The sequence below is a fragment of the Myotis daubentonii genome, chromosome 2, assembly GCF_963259705.1.
Source record: "Myotis daubentonii chromosome 2, mMyoDau2.1, whole genome shotgun sequence".
NCBI lineage: Eukaryota > Metazoa > Chordata > Mammalia > Chiroptera > Vespertilionidae > Myotis > Myotis daubentonii.
In genome coordinates, this window is record NC_081841.1 from 113,548,309 (window position 1) to 113,567,943 (window position 19,635).

Here is a 19,635-nt window from a genome sequence, read left to right on the forward strand (position 1 = left end):
TGACTGTGGAAAGGAGATCCGCAGGACTGTTGGCACCAGGGGATTTGAGATCTGGGTTCCATAATCACGGAAGACTGAGCCCAGAGGGGGCAGCCTGAAGCGCTGATCAAATCACGCAGTGCCGGTAAGAGAGGAGCTCACAGAGACACAGTCTTTCCCATTTCTGTGGCCTGCATTGAAAGAATAAAAGAATGTTGATGTTACAAACTGCACAGGCCCAGCTGCCAGGCCTAGCTGCCTGTTTTATCTAGCTGCCTGTTTTATCTCAATTCCCCAGGTTTCTCACGCTAGAGATAGGAACGGAAGGGAATGACGCCCTCCCCAAGGCTATTATAGGAGATAGCCCCAACAAAGGGTGGGTTGAGTAACCTTGAGAGGAACAGGCTGTAAAACACCAGGAAGGAGTGCCTTATCCCTATCAAGACACAAACCAGACCCTTTTGGAATTTCTTTGTTCTCCTCTTACCCTCCTGCATGCAACCCCTCCCTGATGTGTGATTTTAGCATATAAATAGCTGAAAAACCCCTTGCTGGGCGCACAACTCCTCTGCTCTTGCTTGAGTATGGGTTGGGCCCCAGCGCGCTGGAATAAAGAATAAAGCCTCTTGCGTTTTGCATCAAGTGACGTCTCCTGCGGTTGATTGGGGTCGCCGTCGATCTGTGGGACAGAGTGAGGGTCCCGCTTCGGGGGTCTCACACATGTTTTTTTTCACTGAACCCTGTTCATAGGACATTTCAGATACAGACACTCACCCATGCTGAGGTGCAGGAGAAGGTGCAGATGAGTGGAATCTGGGGAGAGGCTGGGGAGAGGGAGGGGGTCCAGGAGAGGTGGCAGCAAGTTGAGTGCTGACTCACACCTGAGCCCAGAACCTGGGCAGCCTTTTCTCCTGAAGATATAACCCCTCCCGCCATTCTTCAGGCAACGAATACAGCCACACCCAGATTCCAACCTGAATGGTACAAAGGATTAAAAAAATCTGAATAGTCCCTGGGAGTCCACAGGGTCTGGCCTATAGAGAGGCTTTCAGTCCCAGCAACAGAAAAATAAAAAAATCTCAGACATTTCAGAAGACTGGGATCTTAAGCCAGCCAAGGGAATGACATTTCAATTTTTCATTTTTATTTTTTTTATTATTTTGTTAGCTTTTTTTTTGCTTTTTTGTTTCCCTTTGTTGCTTTATTTTCTATTTCTTTTTACATTATTTTTCCAGCATTCTATTTTAATTTTACTTGCTATTTTCTATTTTTATACCATTTTTAAATCAATTTTTTTGTAAATATATTATTTTTTTCTTTTTCTTCTTATCCACTCATCCATTTTCTACTTCCTCTATACTGAATTGAAGTCCTCCCCATATTTACCCAATTCTTAACCTTATTTTCTGTATATCAGCTCAGCCTCTACAGATTCTGCCCCCACCCTCTTTACTGGGTGTTTGCTGTTTGTATTTGTTTGTTTTATCTATTGGTTCTGTGGTGTTTTCTTGCCCCCCCCCCCCTCTATATATATACATATATATGTATATATATATAATTTTCTCCTTCTTTCTTTTCTCTCTTATCTTTTCTTTTTCTCTCTTAGATATCATTTGTGCTCTCTTTTCTCTCCCCTAATTCTCTTTTATCAGGTGGTCACTTAAATTAGGGTTATCGGAGTCATGAGTACATTCATGCTTTGTTCCCTTTGGGTCATGTCTTGTTAAGATGAATTTTATCCTGTCTGGCTAATGTGCTAGAGAGCAAGCCACATAACCAGACACCTGGAGAGGAAACTCAATCCACAAACGGGTCAATTACACCCTAGACCAGGGGTGGGCAAACTTTTTGACTCGAGGGCCACAATGGGTTCTTAAACTGGACCGGAGGGCCGGAACAAAAGCATGGATGGAGTATTTGTGTGAACTAATATAAATTCAAAGTAAACATCATTACATAAAAGGGTACGGTCTTTTTTTTTTAGTTTTTTTCATTTCAAACGGGCCGGATCCGGCCCGCGGGCCGTAGTTTGCCCACGGCTGCCCTAGACCCAGCTACAGAGGCAGGAAGAAGGTGGCAGTGAGGGAGCAAAAGAGGAGTGTGTGGTTGTGTGTGGGGTGTGTGTGTGTGTGAGTGAAGCACAGTTAGACCCCGCAGAACCTTCGGGAGCAGGCTAACCAGGCTAGCCTAACTAGGCAGCCTCTGCTACCATTGCAAACAGGACCAGGAGGCCAGCTCTTCTTCAGAGGACTCGCCTTTTTGAAGGGGAGGGCTGATGTAACTAAGAGCCCAGCCTCACCTCTACCCAGGGTGCCCTCAGGTAACACCTGGGACTCTACAGCCACCCCTGCCAGGGACCTGCTACCTCGGCTGTGGTCCCATGGTAACCGAGGCCCCAGCCACCCCGGGCACAGGCTCCTGTAAGTTCTGAAGCATGCTCCCCTCTGAAGAGCCCAACACTTTAGTCCAGGGCACTGCAACCACGTGAGCAGTAGACACGTGAGCAGCCCGCTTCTATCCAAGGAGCATCAGCCCCACAATCAGCCTGCCCAGGCCTAAGAGCAGCAGCCTCACATGGCCTGCCCCTGTCCAAGGAACAGCAGCTGTGTGAGTGGCCCGCTCCCCTGTCTGAGGAGCAGCAGCCACATGAGCAGTCTGCCCACAGCTGAGTAGCAGCAGCTCCCCACAGCCCGCCCCCATCTGAGGAGCAGCAGCTGTGAACAGCCCGCAACCTGCCCTTGTGCAAGCAACAGCAGTCACACAAGCAGCCTGCCCCAATCCGAAGAACAGCAGCTGTGTGAGAAGCCTGCCCCCATCTGAGGAGCAGCAGCTCTGTGAGCAGCCCATACCCAGTCGAGGAGCAGCAGCAGCCTGCCCCGGTCTGAGGAGCAGCAGCCACATGAGCAGACCGCACACGTACGAGGAGAGGCAGCCCTGCGGAGCACGCACTGGTCCGAGGAGCAGAGCCACACAGCCTGCACCTGTCCAAGGAGCAGCAGCCGGGTGAGTGGCCCGTCCCCATCTGAGGAGGAGTAGCCACGCGTGCAGCTCACTCCCGTCCGAGGAGCAGGAGCCACGCAAGCAGCCCATCTCCCATCTGAAGAGCAGGAGCCGCGCGAGCAGCCCAACCCCATCCGAGGAACAGCAGCCATGCAATCAACCTGCCCTTCTCCAAGGAGCAGTAGTCTCACAAGCAGCCTGCCCCATTAGAGGAACAGCAGCAGCGTGCAGCCAGCCCCCATCCAAGGAAAAGAAGCCATGTGAGCAGTCCGCCCCAGTCCAAGGTGTAGAAGCTGCGTGCAGCCTGCCCCCATCCAAGGAACAGCAGCCTCGTGATCAGTACACCCTCTGTCTTAGGAACAGCAGCTGTGCGAGAAGCCTCCCCCCACCAGCCAGAGGAGACACTACGGCTGTGAACAGCACCCACCGGAGGAGCTGCTGCCAACTGAGGAGCAGCTGCTATCGCAACCACCCGAGGAACAACCGTAGCCCAAAGAGCCGCTGCTACCCAAGGAGCAGCCCCTGAACAACTCAACATCTAGATCTGTCGGTGAGATCAAACATGGGTAAACAAAGAAACCCCCAAAGGAAAAAAAAGGAGGACTTGCCAGACAAGCAGTTAAGTAAAACAGAGGCATGCAATATGTCAGAAAAAGAATTCAGAATTAAGGTTATACAGTTCATAAACTGGATGGAGAAAAAACTAAACAACTTATGCAAGAATAAAGAAGAAATGGTGAAAAAATCAACAACTTATGTAAGAATCAAGAAGAAATGAAGAGTGATATAGCTGCAATAAAAAACACCATGGAAAGTTTCAACAGTAGACTAGGAGAAGCGGAGGATGGAATTAGCGAATTGGAAGACAGGGAAGCAAAACACACCCAAACTGAACTGCAATTGGAGAAAAAAATGAAAAGACAGGAGGAGAGCCTAAGGGGCTATGGGACAACAAGAAACAAAGCAACATACGAATAATAGGGGAGCCAGAACAACAGGAAGAGGAACAAGGGTTAGAAAACCTATTTGAAGAAATACTGTCGAAAAACTTCCCTGAGGTGGAGAAGAAAAAACTCACACAAGCACAGAGAGTCCCAAACAAGATGAACCTGAAAAGACCCAAACCAAGACACATCATAATTACCATGGCAAAAGTTCAGGACAAAGAGAGAATCTTATAGGCTGAATGAGAGACAGAAAGTTATGTAGAAGGGATCTCCCATTAGATTATCAAATGATTTCTCAACAGAAACATATCAGGCCAGAAAAGAATGCAAGCAAATTTACAAAGTGATGCAAAGCAAAGGACTGAATCCAAGAATACTCTATCCAGCAAGGCTATCATTCAAAATTAAAGGGGAAATAAGAAGCTTCACAGACAAAAAAAGGCTAAGGGAGTTTATCACTACCAAACCAGCAATTCAAGAAATGCTAAAGGGACTGGTATAAAAAGAAGACAAAAAAAGGTAAGAAAGAACACAGGCACAAAAAATAAAAATAACTACAAACAAGTACTTTTCAATAATAGCTTTAAATGTAAAGGGATTAAATGCTCCAATCAAAAGACATTGAGTGGCTGAATGTTAAAAAAAAAACAAAAAAAAACATGACCCATATATATGCTGTCTACAAGAGACCCACCTCAGAATAAGGGAGTCACACAGACTGAAAGTGAAGGGATGGAAAAATATCTTTCAGGCAAATAGAAATGAAAAAAAAGTTGGGGTAGCAATACTTATATCTGACAAAATAGTGAAGGCCATAACAAGAGATAAGGAAGGCCACTTCATAATACTAAAGGGATTGATACAACAAGAGGATATAACCCTGATAAACATATATATCACCCAATTCAGGCACCCAAATACATAAAAAAGACTCCTGGAAGATATCAAGGGAGAGATTGACAACAATACAATCGTAGTAGGGGACTTTAATACACCACTGACATCACTGGATAAATCCTCTAGACAAAAAATCAGCAAAGAAACAGCAATCCTAAATGACTCACAAGATCAGATGGACTTAACTGACGTCTTCTGAACATTTCACCCCAAAGCCGCGAAATACACATTTATTTCATGTACACATGGGACATTTTCAAAAATAGACCACATACTGGGTCACAAGCAGTCTCCCCAAATTCAAGAAGACTGAAATCATATCACACATCTTCTCAGACCACAATTGCATAATATTAGAAATAAACAACAATAAAAACAATCCAAACAATTCAAACACTTGGAAGCTAAATAGTATGCTATTAAACAATGATTGGGTCACCAAAGAGATAGATCAATGAAGACATCAAAAACATCTGGGAAACTAATGATAATAAAGACACAACAATGCAAAATCTATGGGACACAATGAAAGCAGTCCTGAGAGGGAAGTTTACAGCTCTACAGGCCTACCTCAAAAATAAGAAAAATGATAGTAAATCATCTAACTTTACAACTCAAGGAATTAGAAAAAGAGCAACAAGAAAAGCCCAGAGTGAGCAGAAGGAAGGTGATAATAAAGATTAGAGCAGAAATAAATGACATAGACACCAAAAAAAACAATACAAAAGATCAATGAAACCAAGAGCTGGTTCTTTGAAAGGATAAACAAGATTGATGAACCTCTGGACAGGCTTACCAAGAAGCAAAGAGAGAGAACCGAAATAAACAAAATCAGAAATGAAAGAGGCGAAATAACAACAGACCCTACAGAAATACAAAGGATTATTAAAAAATACTATGAACTACTCTATTCCAACAAACTAGAGAACATGGAGGAAATGAACATATTCCTAGAAATACACAACCTTCCAAAACTCAATCAGGAAGATTCTAAAAATATTAATAGGCCAATAACTATGGAAGAAATTGAAGTATCATCAAAAAGCTTCCAGCAAACCAAAGCCCAGGGCCAGATGGTTTCACAGGGGAGTTTTACCAAACATTCAGGTTAGAACTAACACCTATCCTCTTCAGACTATTCCAAAAAATTCAAGAGGAACACTTCCAAGCTCTTTCTATGAAGCCAGCATCACACTAATACCAAAATCAGATAAAGACAACACAATGAAAGAGAATTACAGGCCAATATCCCTCATGAAATAGATGCCAAATGCCTCACTAAATTTCTAGAAAATCAGATCCACCAGTACATCAGTAAGATCATACAACATGAACAAGTAGGATTTATCCCAGGGATGCAAGGATGGTACAATATCTGCAAATGAATAAATATGATACATCACATAAACAAATTGAGAGACAAAAACCACATAGTCATATCAATTGACGCAGAAAAAGCATTTGACAAAATCCAACATCCCTTTCTTGATAAAAACTCTCAGCAAGGTGGGAATAGAAGGATCATTCCTCAACATAATAAAAGCCATATATGACAAATGCACAGCCAATATTATAATCAATGGGCAAAAATGAAAACCATTCCCTCCCTAAGAACAGGAATAAGACAGGGATGCCCACTCTCACCATTCCTGTTCAACATAGTACTGGAAGTACTAGCCATTGTAATCAGACAAGAAGAAGAAATAAAAGGCATCTAAATTGGAAAAGAAGAAGTAAAACTACCCTTATTCGCAGATGACATGATGCTGTACATAGAAAATGCTAAAGACTCCATCAAAAAATTATTAGACTTAATAAATGAATTCGGTAATGTAGCAGGTTACAAAATTAACGCTAAGAAATCTATGCCATTTCTATACACCAATAATGAACTTACAGAGAGACTAAAAAAGCAATCCCATTTACCATCGCACCAAAAAAATTAAGATACCTAGGAGTAAACATAACTAAGGACATAAAAGACCTGTACTTGGAAAACTACAGGATACTGAAAGTAGAGATAGAGGAAGACATAAACAGACGGAAGAACATATCGTGTTCATGGATTGGTAGAATCAACATCATCAAGATGTCTATACTACCCAAAGCAATCTATAGATTCAATGCACTTCCCATTAAAATATCAATGGCATATTTCACAGACCTAGAACAAACTTTCCAAAAATTCATCTGGAATAAAAAAAGACCCTGAATAGCTGTAGCAATCCTGAGAAATAAGAACAAAGTAGGTGGGATCTCAATACCAGATATCAAGCTGGTATTGGCACAAGAACAGACATATAGATCAATGGAATAGAATAGAGAACCCAGAAATCAACCCAAACCACTATGCTCAATTAGTATTTGACAACGGAGGTATGAACATACAATGGAGTCAAGACAGTCTCTTCAATAAATGGTGTTGGGAAAATTGGACAGATACATGAAAAAAAAAAAATGAAACTAGACCACCAACTCACACCATACACAAAAATAAACTCAAAATGGATAAAGGACTTAAACATAAGATGAGAAACCATAAAAATACTACAGGAATCCACAGGCAGCAAAATAGCAGACATATGCCGAATTAATTTCTTCACTGATACTACTCCTAGGGCAATGGAAACTAAAGGGAAAATAAACAAATGGGACTACATCAAAATAAAAAGCTTCTGCACAGCAAAAGAAACCATCAACAAAACAAGAATGCCCACTGCATGGGAGAACGTATTTGCCAATGTTATCACCGACAAGGGTTTAATCTCCAACATTTACAGGGAACTCATATAACTAAACAAAAGGAAGATAAACAACCCCATCCAAAAATGGGCAACGAACCTAAATAGAAACTTTTCAAAAGACAGAAGGCCAAGAGACATATGAAAACACACTCAAAGTCACTAATCATCTGAGAGATGCAAATTAATACGACAATGCGGTACCATTTAACACCTGTCAGAATGGCTATCATCAACAAATCAACAAACAACAAGTGCTGTCAAGTATGTAGAGAAAAAGGAACCCTCGTGCACTGCTGGTGGGAATGCAGACTGGTGCAGCCACCGTGGAGAACAGTATAGTTTCCTCAAAAAACTAAAAATGGAACTCCCTTTGACACAGTGATCCCACTTCTAGTAATATACCCCAAGAAACTAGAAACATCTATTAGAAAGGATATATGCACCCCTATGTTCATAGCAGCACAATTCACCATAGCTAAGATTTGGAAATAGCCTAAGTGCCCATCAGCAGATGAGTGGATTATAAAACTGTGGTACATCTACACAATGGAATACTATGCTGCAGTAAAAAAGTAGTTCTTCTTACCATTTGCAACAGCATTGATGGAACTGGAGAGCATTATGATAAGTGAAATATACCAGTCAGAGAAGGATAAATACCAAATGATCTCACTCATTTGTGGTATATGATGAACAACAAACTGATTAACAAGGACAGATCCAGTGACAGAGAGGCATCAATCGGACCATCGGGTCTTGGAGGGAAGGTAGGGGAGGGTGGGAGTGAGATCAACCAAAGGACTTATATGCAAGCATATAGGCCTAATCAATGGACATGGTCAAAAGGGGGGTGAGGGCATAGTGGGGGGTATCGGGGGTAACGTGGGGATAAGGACACATATGTGATAACTTAATCAATAAAAAATAAAATAAATAAAAATAAAAATATGATATAAAATCACTTAGAACACCACTGGTTCATAGTGGTGAGAGTAATTAGAAACAGGGTTAGACAGACAGGGTAAGGGGTGAAAGGAAGGAGGATATATGGATGTAACTGTTGGAGCCAGCTAAAACCACAATACTGGTTTTGCAGAAAAACAGGATGCCATAAGAATGCTTATCTTGCATGGGCTGGAGGTTACAAGAAATGAGGAGGAAGAGGAACAAAAAGAGGGGGAGCATGAGATGGATTTTAAAATTGTTACTGAACAAAGAAGATAGAAGAAACCAATCAGTGAGATAGACAAAGAGTGGGTCCATAGCACATAAAACCCCTAGACAAACTTCGGCAGAAACCCATTCTTGGGTCCCCTCCTCATGTGGGGAGTTTATATCTGCTTATAATAAATTTCCATACTTTTGCTTAAATCTTCTGGTCTGAGATTTTCTTCAACTTCGTGAGACACAATCCAGGAAGAACTTCAGTTCAGCAGTCAATATCAGTGGTACTACATACGCATATTATTTCTATAGCTAGTCACTACCTGGACGCATTCCCAGAAAACTACCCAGTACAGCCTGGGGGAGGTTTGTAGAAGCAAAGTGACTAAAAAGCTGGTAGCAGTAAATGTTGAAAACTGTCATTTTTCATACACTGTATTACCTGTTGAGTCTCAGAGCCAAGCAGAGCTAGGTGAAAGGCCTCTGGGCAATGAAAGCTGGGCTAAGAAGCTGTGATGGTTAATTTGATCAGCTGGACTGGGCCACAAGGTGCCCAGACATTTGGCCAAATATTACTCTGGGTGTGTCTGGAGGAAATTAACATTCAATTTTGATCAGTAGACTATGTAAAGCAGATTGCTCTCCCTAAGATGGGTGGCCCTCAATCAAGGATCTGAATAGAACAAAAAGTCTGAATAAGAGTGAACTTCTGCTTTACTGCTTTAGCTATAATGTTAGTTTTCAGCCTTGGGACTCAGTCTGCAAGGGGTTCTTCTTGGGTCTCTAGCCTGCTTTCAAAATGGAACTGACACCATCGTCTCTTCTGGTTCTCAGGACTTCAGACTTGGACTGGAACAAACATATCAGCTCACCTGGCTCTTCAGCTCACTGACTGTATATCTTTCGGATTTCTCAGCCTCCATAATTACTGGGTGTTATAGTAAATCAATGTGTGAGTGAGTGTGTGTGTATGTTTGTGTGTGTGTGTGTTTGTGTGTGTGTGTGTGTACAAAAGAAACATCCGTGTGTGTGTGTGTGTGTGTATGTATGTGTACAAAAGAAACATCCAAACCTATAGATAAATTTTGAGTTTATTTGAGCCAACTGATGACAATTGCAGGAAAAAAAAATCTCAATGGATTGAGAAAATGCTCTGGAGAATGGCAATTTTACTGCTTATTTAATGCATCAGAATACAAGGAGAAGACATTAAGAGGGGTTACATGAAATCCGCTGGTGGTAGATTAGGGAGGCAGGAGAAAGCAAAGCAAGGAAATCGTTGGGACTGGATGAAAAGTAAAATGGAGAAAGACATACTTCTTTTACATTGGTGGGTAGATAACAATTCACATTTACAGCACATAGATGGTATTCGGGGTAGAAGATAACAATGAGGGGTTCTGTGGTCTCAGGTTATGGTGGGCAACTGTGCCCTGAGGGATCTAGAATATAGGGGATTACTCTGCCATTCCAAAGGTATGTTATTCTAGATGCAAAAAGACAATAGACAGGCTCAGTGAAGGTGAAGACTGACCTTTGTCAAGGAAGATACTTGCCTAGGACATGACTCTCCACCATGACTTGCTTTTAGTTAAGAATTTTTATGTTCAGACCATCCTCTGTGGTTACTTTCTGTCTCTGAGTTTATAATACTCACCATGTAAGCCGCTCCTGGGCTTGCCAGGTTTAGTATGTGGCCCCTTTTTCATTATATTTATATGCATATATATTCTTTTGAGCTCTAATATAGAAGCTGTGCTTATCCAAATTTTGTCTAGCTGTTACTCTGAAAAGACAACCCACAATCAATTTAACAGTAATGAAGTAAAACAATCATCTAGATACCTGCTGACAAATCCAATTTTGCTGACCTCTCTGGTCTAAGGTTACTTTTTAAACTTTAAGCTCCACTATTTGTCATTCCATTTCTTAAACAAGGCAGAGACTGACTGAAAGCTATTTACCAATTCAATTTTATTTCCATTTTAACTAGTACAGAATCCTCGGCCTTAGGGAAAGACTCCACCAATTCTATGTGTTCCAAAAATACAAACCAATGAATATATTTAAGACCAAGTAATTTAGGGACAGTTTATTCAAAAAGTGCATTATTTAGACAGTTTCAAATAAAGTCTAATAAATTAAGTAGCCATTAGAGGTTTAAAAAATATTAGAATGGCTGATAGCTATAAAAACCAACAGCAATCTTTCAAAATCAATAAACAAAAATAAAATGCAATTAGATATTTACCTACATATCTGTAGTTTATAGGTCTGTGAATATCCTGTCTTCTGCCAAAGTAGAAACTGTGATGCCCACTCACCACAGATTAAGCCTAACGTCTTCCCATTCATTACATTAATTATGAAAACATTTTCTAATAATATTGGCTTTTTAATATATAAAATTCCAATGACTGAATTCCAAAATAAAAATATATTTATCATCCATAAACTCAATACTGTTTATATTTGTTTTCACAAAAGTTTAGCCTTTTGGAAAAACTTAAAAGAAATAGATATGGCAAAATGATTTCTTAAATAATTTTTTTGTCCAATTAAGCTGATTAACAATCACTGCAAATTTTAATGCAATACTAATCATACCCCAAAATTTCCCAGGTTCTTACTAGGTCAATACAAGTTGAAATCCAGAAGACTTATTAATCTCTCTGTATTCATTTTAAGTCTAAAAGACCATCTCATTTCCTAATGAAGAGTAAGCTACTAAATAATTTCATAAACCTTATTTTGTTTTTCATTGGTCTATTCCCTATTTTGAAAAAGTCTTTTTAAATGTTATCTGAGAACTATTTTAGTTTAGAAATATAGTTTTTGTTTAGCTTATATACTGGAAATACTGACAAATACCTAAAAAAAAACACACAATTAGTGCAAAAAGAGAAAACAATATTTTAAGTCATTCCTTCCCAGTACAAATAAAATTAAGGTTACTATACTAAATGCCAAATTTTATGTAAGTATATAATAATATCCTACTTTGCTTTCTGAAAGATAGCAAATACAAAAACAGTTTAACATTAGGTTTAATGAGGGCACATGTATTATTAGTTTTAACTGCAAAAATATGTTAGCCACATTTAGAAAAAAATAAACTATAACTATAATAGAATATAACTATATTTCTAAAGGCCAGATGAAAGAATACCAATTATTTTCTTTATAAGTAGAATACATGCCATAAAACTTATTAAACACTCACTCTGTAGAAATGAATACATTTAAAAACTACTGGTTAATCCATGGGGAATTTCACACAATTGCATTCATCTTGTAAGGCTTTGGTATAGGTGAATCATAGCATATCCATCATTTATCTTTCTTCTTTGCTTCATTCTTCTCCAGTTCCTCTGTCTGGTCATCCTTCTCCCCCTTCATGTTTACATTTGCTCCCCCTGCTTGATTTCCCCCCTTTGAATTATCAACTATTTTATAGTCCTCAAGGATTGTATGTCCAGTTTGTTTAGCAGTTTTCTTTACCATCGCTTTGATGCCAATGTTGTCAATATTATAGGCAGTTACACCAACATTGATGGCAGAATCTACTGCATCATGTGTAGCTTCTCCTGCAGTATGTCCATATCTTTAAAAGAAAGATTAGAGAAAGTACAATGCAATTATAAATAAAAATTAAAGTCTTCTGAATAGTCACACGATTAGCATGTTATCCCTGAAAGCAAAATCAAAGGTTAGGTTTCAATTTAATTAATAACTTAAAACATAGGAAAAGAATAAAATCACACTGTACTAAGGCTGTATTTTCTCCTTTAGCAAAAATTGTGCATGAAAACAAATTCTAGGTTAGCTGAAATTAATGTAATATTGTTTATGCCCTAGCTGGTTTGGCTGAATGGATAGAGCGTTGGCCTGAAGGGTCCCAGGTTCTATTCTGGTCAAGGGCACATGCCCGGGTTGCGGGCTCCATCCCCAGTGGAGGAGCGTGCAGGAGGCAGCCAATCAATGATTCTCATCATTGATGTTTCTCTCTCTCCCTTCCTCTCTGATATCAATAAAAAAAATTTTTAAAAAGATTTTTAAAAAAGATTGTTTATGTTGAAGAATAAGATCTCTATATATAAAAGGCTAAGTGTCCGTCTGACCAGTAGCTATGACGCGCCCTAACCATCAGGGGACAGACGCTCAATGCAGGAGCTGCCATGACGCACACTGAACATTTAAAAATAAACAGCACCACGGACCTGGTGCTGACAAACCAACACTCGGCTTCCCTCAAGTGGGACACAGGCCCCGCCACCACCCCAGAGCGACACCCTACCAAATCGCAGCCAACGCTGCCAAGACCCCATGGTGCAAAATGCAGCCCATGGACTAGCCCAGCCTGGAAATGGTCGCTGTGGGTACCGGGTAATGACATCACGTAGCAATGCCCGGCTTCCTCTCCCTAGCAACTAGCCTCCTTGGGGTTTCTTCAGCCCAGAAACCCGACTTGCTTTATAGCCAGGTGCAAACATTTTAAAGTTTAACCAAATGTCCGTGAAGCGTTTTCACGTGCCTCATTGCATTTGAACTTCACAGAAGTCCTGGAGTAGGTAGATAGGAGACTCAGTCCTATTTTCTTTTCATTAGCCAGAAAACGGAGATTTAGAAAGTTTAGAAACTTGACCTGACTGAAAAGAAGAAATGGTGGAACTTGAAAATGACTTCAGGTTTTCTCACTGTGTAAAATATAGTCAAACACTGCTACAGTTAAATATTTTACCCTTTGTTCTCCCTGCATGATTTACTATAATCTGTTTCATGTTGATATTTACTGCTGTGTTGCTGACAATTACCTGAAAGAGAAGTTGGGGTGCTTCACTGGGCTGGAAAAAGTTTAGCTAAATCAGAAAGCAGGTCTAATTAAGCAAGTTTATTCTATATATATAAAAGGCCAAGCTGACTTGCGCATGCGCGATACATATAAGACTCTCACTGGCGCCAACTGCACGTGTGTTTCGATGTGTCATTGTTGATTGTGAATTTGGTTGACACTTCTATTATAGAGAATTTCTACCAATTAATTTTCTTTCAATGTGCACAAATCTGTGCACCGGGACACTAGTCTACACTAATAAAAGAGAAACATGCAAATTGGTGTTACTCTGCTACGCCTACCAGCCAATCAGGATGAGTATGCAAATTAACCCAACAAAGATGGCGGTTAATTTGCATATGCAGGCATGGAGCAAAGACTGAAGACGACTAAAGACTGAAGACTTGGCTTCTCCACTGCAGCTGGAGCAAAGAAGCCAAGCCTCGCTGCAGCCGGAGCAGAGAAGCCAAGCCTTGCTGCTACGGCCTGAGTGGAGAAGCCAAGCCTCGCCGCTGCGGCCGGACCAAAGGCCTGGGTCCCAGGTGCTGGAGGAAAACTGGTGCTGGCAGCCAGGGGAAGGAAGGCCTATTGCACGAATCTTCATGCAACGGGCCTCTAGTATGAATTATAATAAAGACTGTTCATTTGTCATGATTTCCTGTTTTTTTTTTTGTTTTGTTTTTTTTAATCTGTCCCTTCTGGAAATATAAGAGAATTTCCACTGAAGCAACTGCAGGACATAAAGACTCTGGAGTCATGATAAATGTTTTGAGTTCTACCTTAACTAGATTGGTTAAGACATTTATTTATTTTTAATTGATTTCAGAGAGAGGGATAGAAACATCAATGATCAGAATCATTGATTTGCTGCCTCCTGCATGCCCCCTACTAGTGATTGAGGTGGCAACCCAGGCATGTGCCCTAAACGGTAATTGAACCATGACCTCCTGGTTTGTGGGTCGATGCTCAACCACTGAGCTACACCAGTCTGGCAAGACTGGTTAAGTCTTTTAAACTATCAGAATCTGAGTTTGTCTTTATTTTTATATTTTTTTAATTTTAATTTTAATTTTTTATTTCTTAAAGTATTACAAAGAGTATTACACGTCTCCTTTCCCCTCCCCTTGACATTCCCCCGGCCTCCCCCACCCCCCAGTGTCTTGTGTCCATTGGTTATTCTCATATGCATGCATACAAGTCCTTCGGTTGATCTCCTACCCCCGCCCCAACCCTCCTTAGGCTTCCCACTGTAGTTTGACAGTCTGCTCAATGCTGCTCTGCCTCTGTATCCATTTTTGTTCATCAGTCTATAATGGTCCTTATTATCCATAAATGAGTGAGTTCATGTGGTATTTTTCTCAGCTTCCCAGGGGCCGTCTCAGTCTCACAGGGGCCATCCCAGCCTCACCAGGACCATCTCGGCCTCACCGGGGTCAATTCAACCTCACCGGGGCCGTCTCAGCCTCACTGGGGCCATCGTGGCCTCACCGGGGCCATCTCGGCCTCACGGGAGCCCTCTCGGCCTCACGGGGGCCATCTTAGCAACACGAAGTTTGGCATTATGTCCTTTGTTGGGCAGCTCCTTGCTGGACAAAATCTCCAGGCGTTCCTGGTGGCTGAATACCTGGTATGCTAGCTTGGATTTTGTTTTCTACCAAGTGCACAGACTGCCTGTCTGCCGTCTCCCAGCGTCCCATGTGAGACTGGATCTGGTGGACCTGCCTGTGCGTTTACTGGTACAGCGGTTCCACGTCGCCGGCCCAGCGGGTCTGGCTCTGGCTTCCTCCGAACCTGATTCTGCTTCTTGAGTGTGTCCCTTATGTATGCGAGGAGTTGAAATCTGAATTCTGCTGGGCTGGGCTGCAAAAGCGCCGGTGGTTCCCTTTGTGCCACTGGCACAACTTGGGTGGGGATGTAAATTGAGTAGGGCGGGGTCCCCGGGAATCACCAGGGCGGAGCAAGGGGCAATGGTGTCTCTGCAACTCCGCATCTCACGTCCCCAAGTGCCGGCGAGCAGCTCTGCGAGACAGCCACTCTCGCTCTCCGGCCCGTTGCAAGGCCGTCCCGCCTCTCCCCGTAGGGGTCTGGGACCTCAGGATCCCGCCCCAAACAAGCTCAGTGGATTTGAGAGTCTGCAGCCCCTTCCGATTGAAAAAAACTACGCATCCAGTTGCAGCCCGCCTGGCGCATGACTCCGCACCTCTGTTCTTGGCAAATCACCAGGGCGGAGCAGAGGGCAATGGCGTCTCCGCAACTCCTCGCCTCTCCAAGACTCCACATCCTTGTGTCGCTGAGCGCTGTTGGGCAGCTCCTCAAGACAGCCACTCTCGCTCTCCAGCCCATTGCAAAGCTGTCCCGCCTCTCCCAGTAGGGGCCTGGGACCTCAGAATCCTGCCCCAAACAAGCTCAGTGGACTCCAGAGTCTGCAGCCCCTTCCAATTGAAAAAAACCGCGCATCCAGTTGCAGCCCGCCTGGTGCGCGACTCCATACCTCCGTTCTTGGAGCCTCTGCACAACCTACTCAGTCTCAATGCTCTTCTTTCTTTCCTTCCAGTTGTAGAGCTTCCACTGGGCCAGCTTTCTCATGGTTCTGAATGACAGCTGTTTCTTTTATAGTTGGTAGTCTCGATGTTGTTGTGGGAGACAGCATGCACAGGTCTGTACCTTACGCCGCCATCTTGGTTCTCCCTGAGTTTGTCTTTAACCAGAGATTCTACAATACTGTCTCTCCCTCACTCCACTCCACTGCAACTCACTGGCCTTTCTGCTGTTCTTTCAATCTACCAAGCACACATGTGCCACCTTAGGACTTATGTACTGGCTGGTATTTGCCGAGCCTACACTCATCCCAGGTATTCAACATGGCTAATGGCCGCACCTTCAAGTCAGCTATTATCTTCTCAGTATCAATTTTAAACGTATTTAAAAATCACCTTATCCCACATGCCCCACCCCACTGCCAGCCAATCACCCCCTTAAACTGCTCTTTGTTCTTTTATAACTTAGCATCTGCTACATATTATAGAATTCACTTATGCCCATCGTGTTTTTTTTTCTGGTCTAATTAGCATATTACACTTTTATTATTATAGATATTTATTCACAAAGTAAACATTGAACTCATAAAATGAATAAGATGTAAACTCTCAAGGAACTGACAAATTAATGAAGCATAATTAATGTATATCCAATAATTTCAAAACACAATGGAAAAAGACAGCAATAAGAAAAGTACAAATGCAGATCTATGACATTCCAGTATTTGTATACATGTGAAAATTATTTTTACCTAGGTAATCTGAAACAGTTTATGAAAGAGGCAGACAGTGAATTAATCCTTTAGGCGAATGAATAGCCATCATTAACTCTTGACACACACATATAGCAAATATGTCCATGAGGCTCATATATGGCCAGCACAGTTCTCATCCAGAGATGGTTTCCCATCTCTGTTGAAAATTGCACGAACCTTTCTCTCCTGTCCTTCTAGCCTGTGTCAGTTAGTCACCAGCATAAAGTAGTATAAAATCCAAACTTTTCAACAAGGCCTCACAAGGTTTTTATGTTTTTTACAATAAGCCAGGTCTTTTGCATCTGTTTTCCTATTCATTTGTTTACTCTGCTACTCTTTTATTTACAAAACTAGTTCCTTTTCTCATTCAAATGTCTACTCAATTTAGAAATCTTTCTTGGAATCCACCATAAATAATCCTCCCCTCCTCCCATGCTGGGGTCCTGCCCCAGCAGGTCCAGGGGTCCCCAAAGGTGTGGATGGAGTCGGCGAAGAAGGAATGATACGGAGACTGCGTTCAGTTGATCAGCAGCCTAGCCAGGATCTCTAGCCAGGATCTCCAGCCAAGTTCTGGTTAGGATCTCCAGCCAGGTTCTGTGTCCATGTTCTCTTGCTAGGTTCTCCAGCGAGGTTCTGTAGCCATGTTCCCTCACTAGATTCTCCAGCCAGGTTCTGTCTAGGTTCTCCAGCCAGGTTCAGTCACCAGGTTCTAGTCAGGTTCTCTTGCCATGTTTTATCCAGGTTCTGTAGCCAGGTTCTGTCTCTAGGTTCTTCAGCCAGGTTCTCTTGCTAGGTTCTGTCTCTAGGTTCTGTGGCCAGTTTCTGTCCAGGATCTTTTGCCATGTTCTCTCGCTAGGTTCTGTCTCTAGGTTCTGTTGCCAGTTTCTGTCCAGGATCTTTTGCCATGTTCTCTCCAGTGAAGTTCTTCTGTCTCTAGGTTCTGTGTAGGTTCTGTCTTCTCATGCCCATTGTTTTTGTTTTGCTTATTATCTTACTAGAGTATAAACCCCACTAAAAAAGAGACTCTACTTTTTTCATTAATGTATCCTAAGTACTTAGAACAGCATCTGACATTCAATATTTGTTAAATGAATGCAATGAGCACTTCCTGCCCTACCCATATCATAGAGTTTCTTGAGTATTAAATGTATAGCAAAGTGCTTGGAAATTATAAAGCACTACTATACAAATGTAGTTATTACTGCAATAATGAGTATCTGTTAAAACCATTTCTATGAGAAAATATTATGAGATCCTATACAAAGATACGAAAACTTACCCTGTTTTGTTTTACCATTTACCTTTTTTTAAATACCAGACTCTTAAAGCCTTTCTTATTTATGCGTTTCCCCAACTAAAGGATTGGTTAAACAAGAAATAACAATAAAAAGGCAAAATTATGTAATTTTCTCCACAACATACTGAAGTGCTTTGTGACCTGCATCTGGACATTTTATACTAACGCCAGATCTGTCCTTTGAACTAACAAATCCTCTATTACTATTAGCCTGGCCTAGAACAGGTGCTTTGTGATCCTACTGGCTTGTTCATGCTTGTTTCAACCTCAGGTCTAGAAAAGTGAAGTAATCTATGCTCCTGAATGATTTTATTTTGTCCTTTGCCTAATGTTAACTTTAGCAGAACCTATGATCTGTCAAACTTTACATCTATAACAGTCTTGATTAGGGCTTTCTCCCTAGATACCGGACTACAGAAAAGCTTCTTGAAATGCTTTCTGCCAGTCCCTGTTGCTTTGCAACCCCAGAGTATTCCACAGGATTTGCTGATGTTGCAGAACACATGAGCATTCTCATTGTCAACCAAGCCCCAGTCACAATACTAACATCACATGGCAATGACTAAGGCTGAATGAGAACAAAGGGGCAGTGGCAGTTTTAGCAATAGAAGAGTGACCACAACAACTCTTGGTTAAGCAGCTTTCTCTTATGGCAGATCTCTCCATGACTGTGAGCTACAATGAAGTGACATGGTAACTTAAACTTTCACTTTTGAATATTTGGAATGTTCCCTATTCTATCCAATTAGTTTAACACCTCTAAATTCCTGTTAATTTGGAAAAAAGTGCCAAACTAAGAGTCAGAAAACTAGATTCTAATAACAACTAACCATATGACCTTAGTTAAGTCTTGACCTTTATACACTTCATAAATTTCATCTTCTTTATCTCATAAATGGGATTTGTACTTTAAAATTTCCATAGTACTAAATATTTAATTATTTTTAAAGGCCTTGTAAAGTATCTCAGCAGTTATGTTTATTTATTTTTTTAAATACATCCTCACCTATCACCTCTGTTTCCCAATAAGCCTTAGAACCAGTATTGCTGGCAGGTATCTATTCTTCTCTTCCTTGATAAATAACTGTTCAATGCTTTTCTTCATTTAGATGCAAACGACAATGCTAAAAACTCCTAGAAAGCCTATCTCTAACAAAAAGATAAAGCTTATTTTTGAAATGTTACTTTTTAAAAAGTTAATTTTAATTAGAGCTTTTAAAATAGATTTTATATATGGAGTATCCGTACCATACCAACTGAAGAACAATAAAAAATGAATTTAAAATATGCTCTAAATAAGTCAATGGGATTCAATTTATAACGAGATTTTTCTGAACTTTTTCCAGTGCATTCAGTAATGTCTACAGAGAGCACATTGGCAGTAATTGTAAATTTCACTAATTATAACAAAATTTCAGTCATACAAACTTCAAAATTATTCTCAGAAATATTAACAACCTCAAATAATTAAAAAAGAAATA

The 19,635-nt window shown here is 41.2% G+C and overlaps 1 protein-coding gene across 5 annotated transcripts in view; it reads right to left on the reverse strand.

Moving 5' to 3' along the window:
• Window positions 1-9,804: 9,804 nt before the first annotated feature.
• Window positions 9,805-19,635, reverse strand: part of SPART (spartin) — a 66,765-nt gene continuing 56,934 nt past the window's right edge. For 4 of the 5 annotated variants that reach the window (XM_059684330.1, XM_059684329.1, XM_059684328.1 and 1 more), the window contains one exon: window positions 9,805-12,335. In XM_059684330.1, the coding sequence (XP_059540313.1) occupies window positions 12,062-12,335 (274 nt within the window). In that variant the 3' untranslated portion in view covers window positions 9,805-12,061. The remainder of the gene's footprint in view (window positions 12,336-19,635) is intronic. The other variant, XM_059684332.1, reaches the window with a different exon arrangement.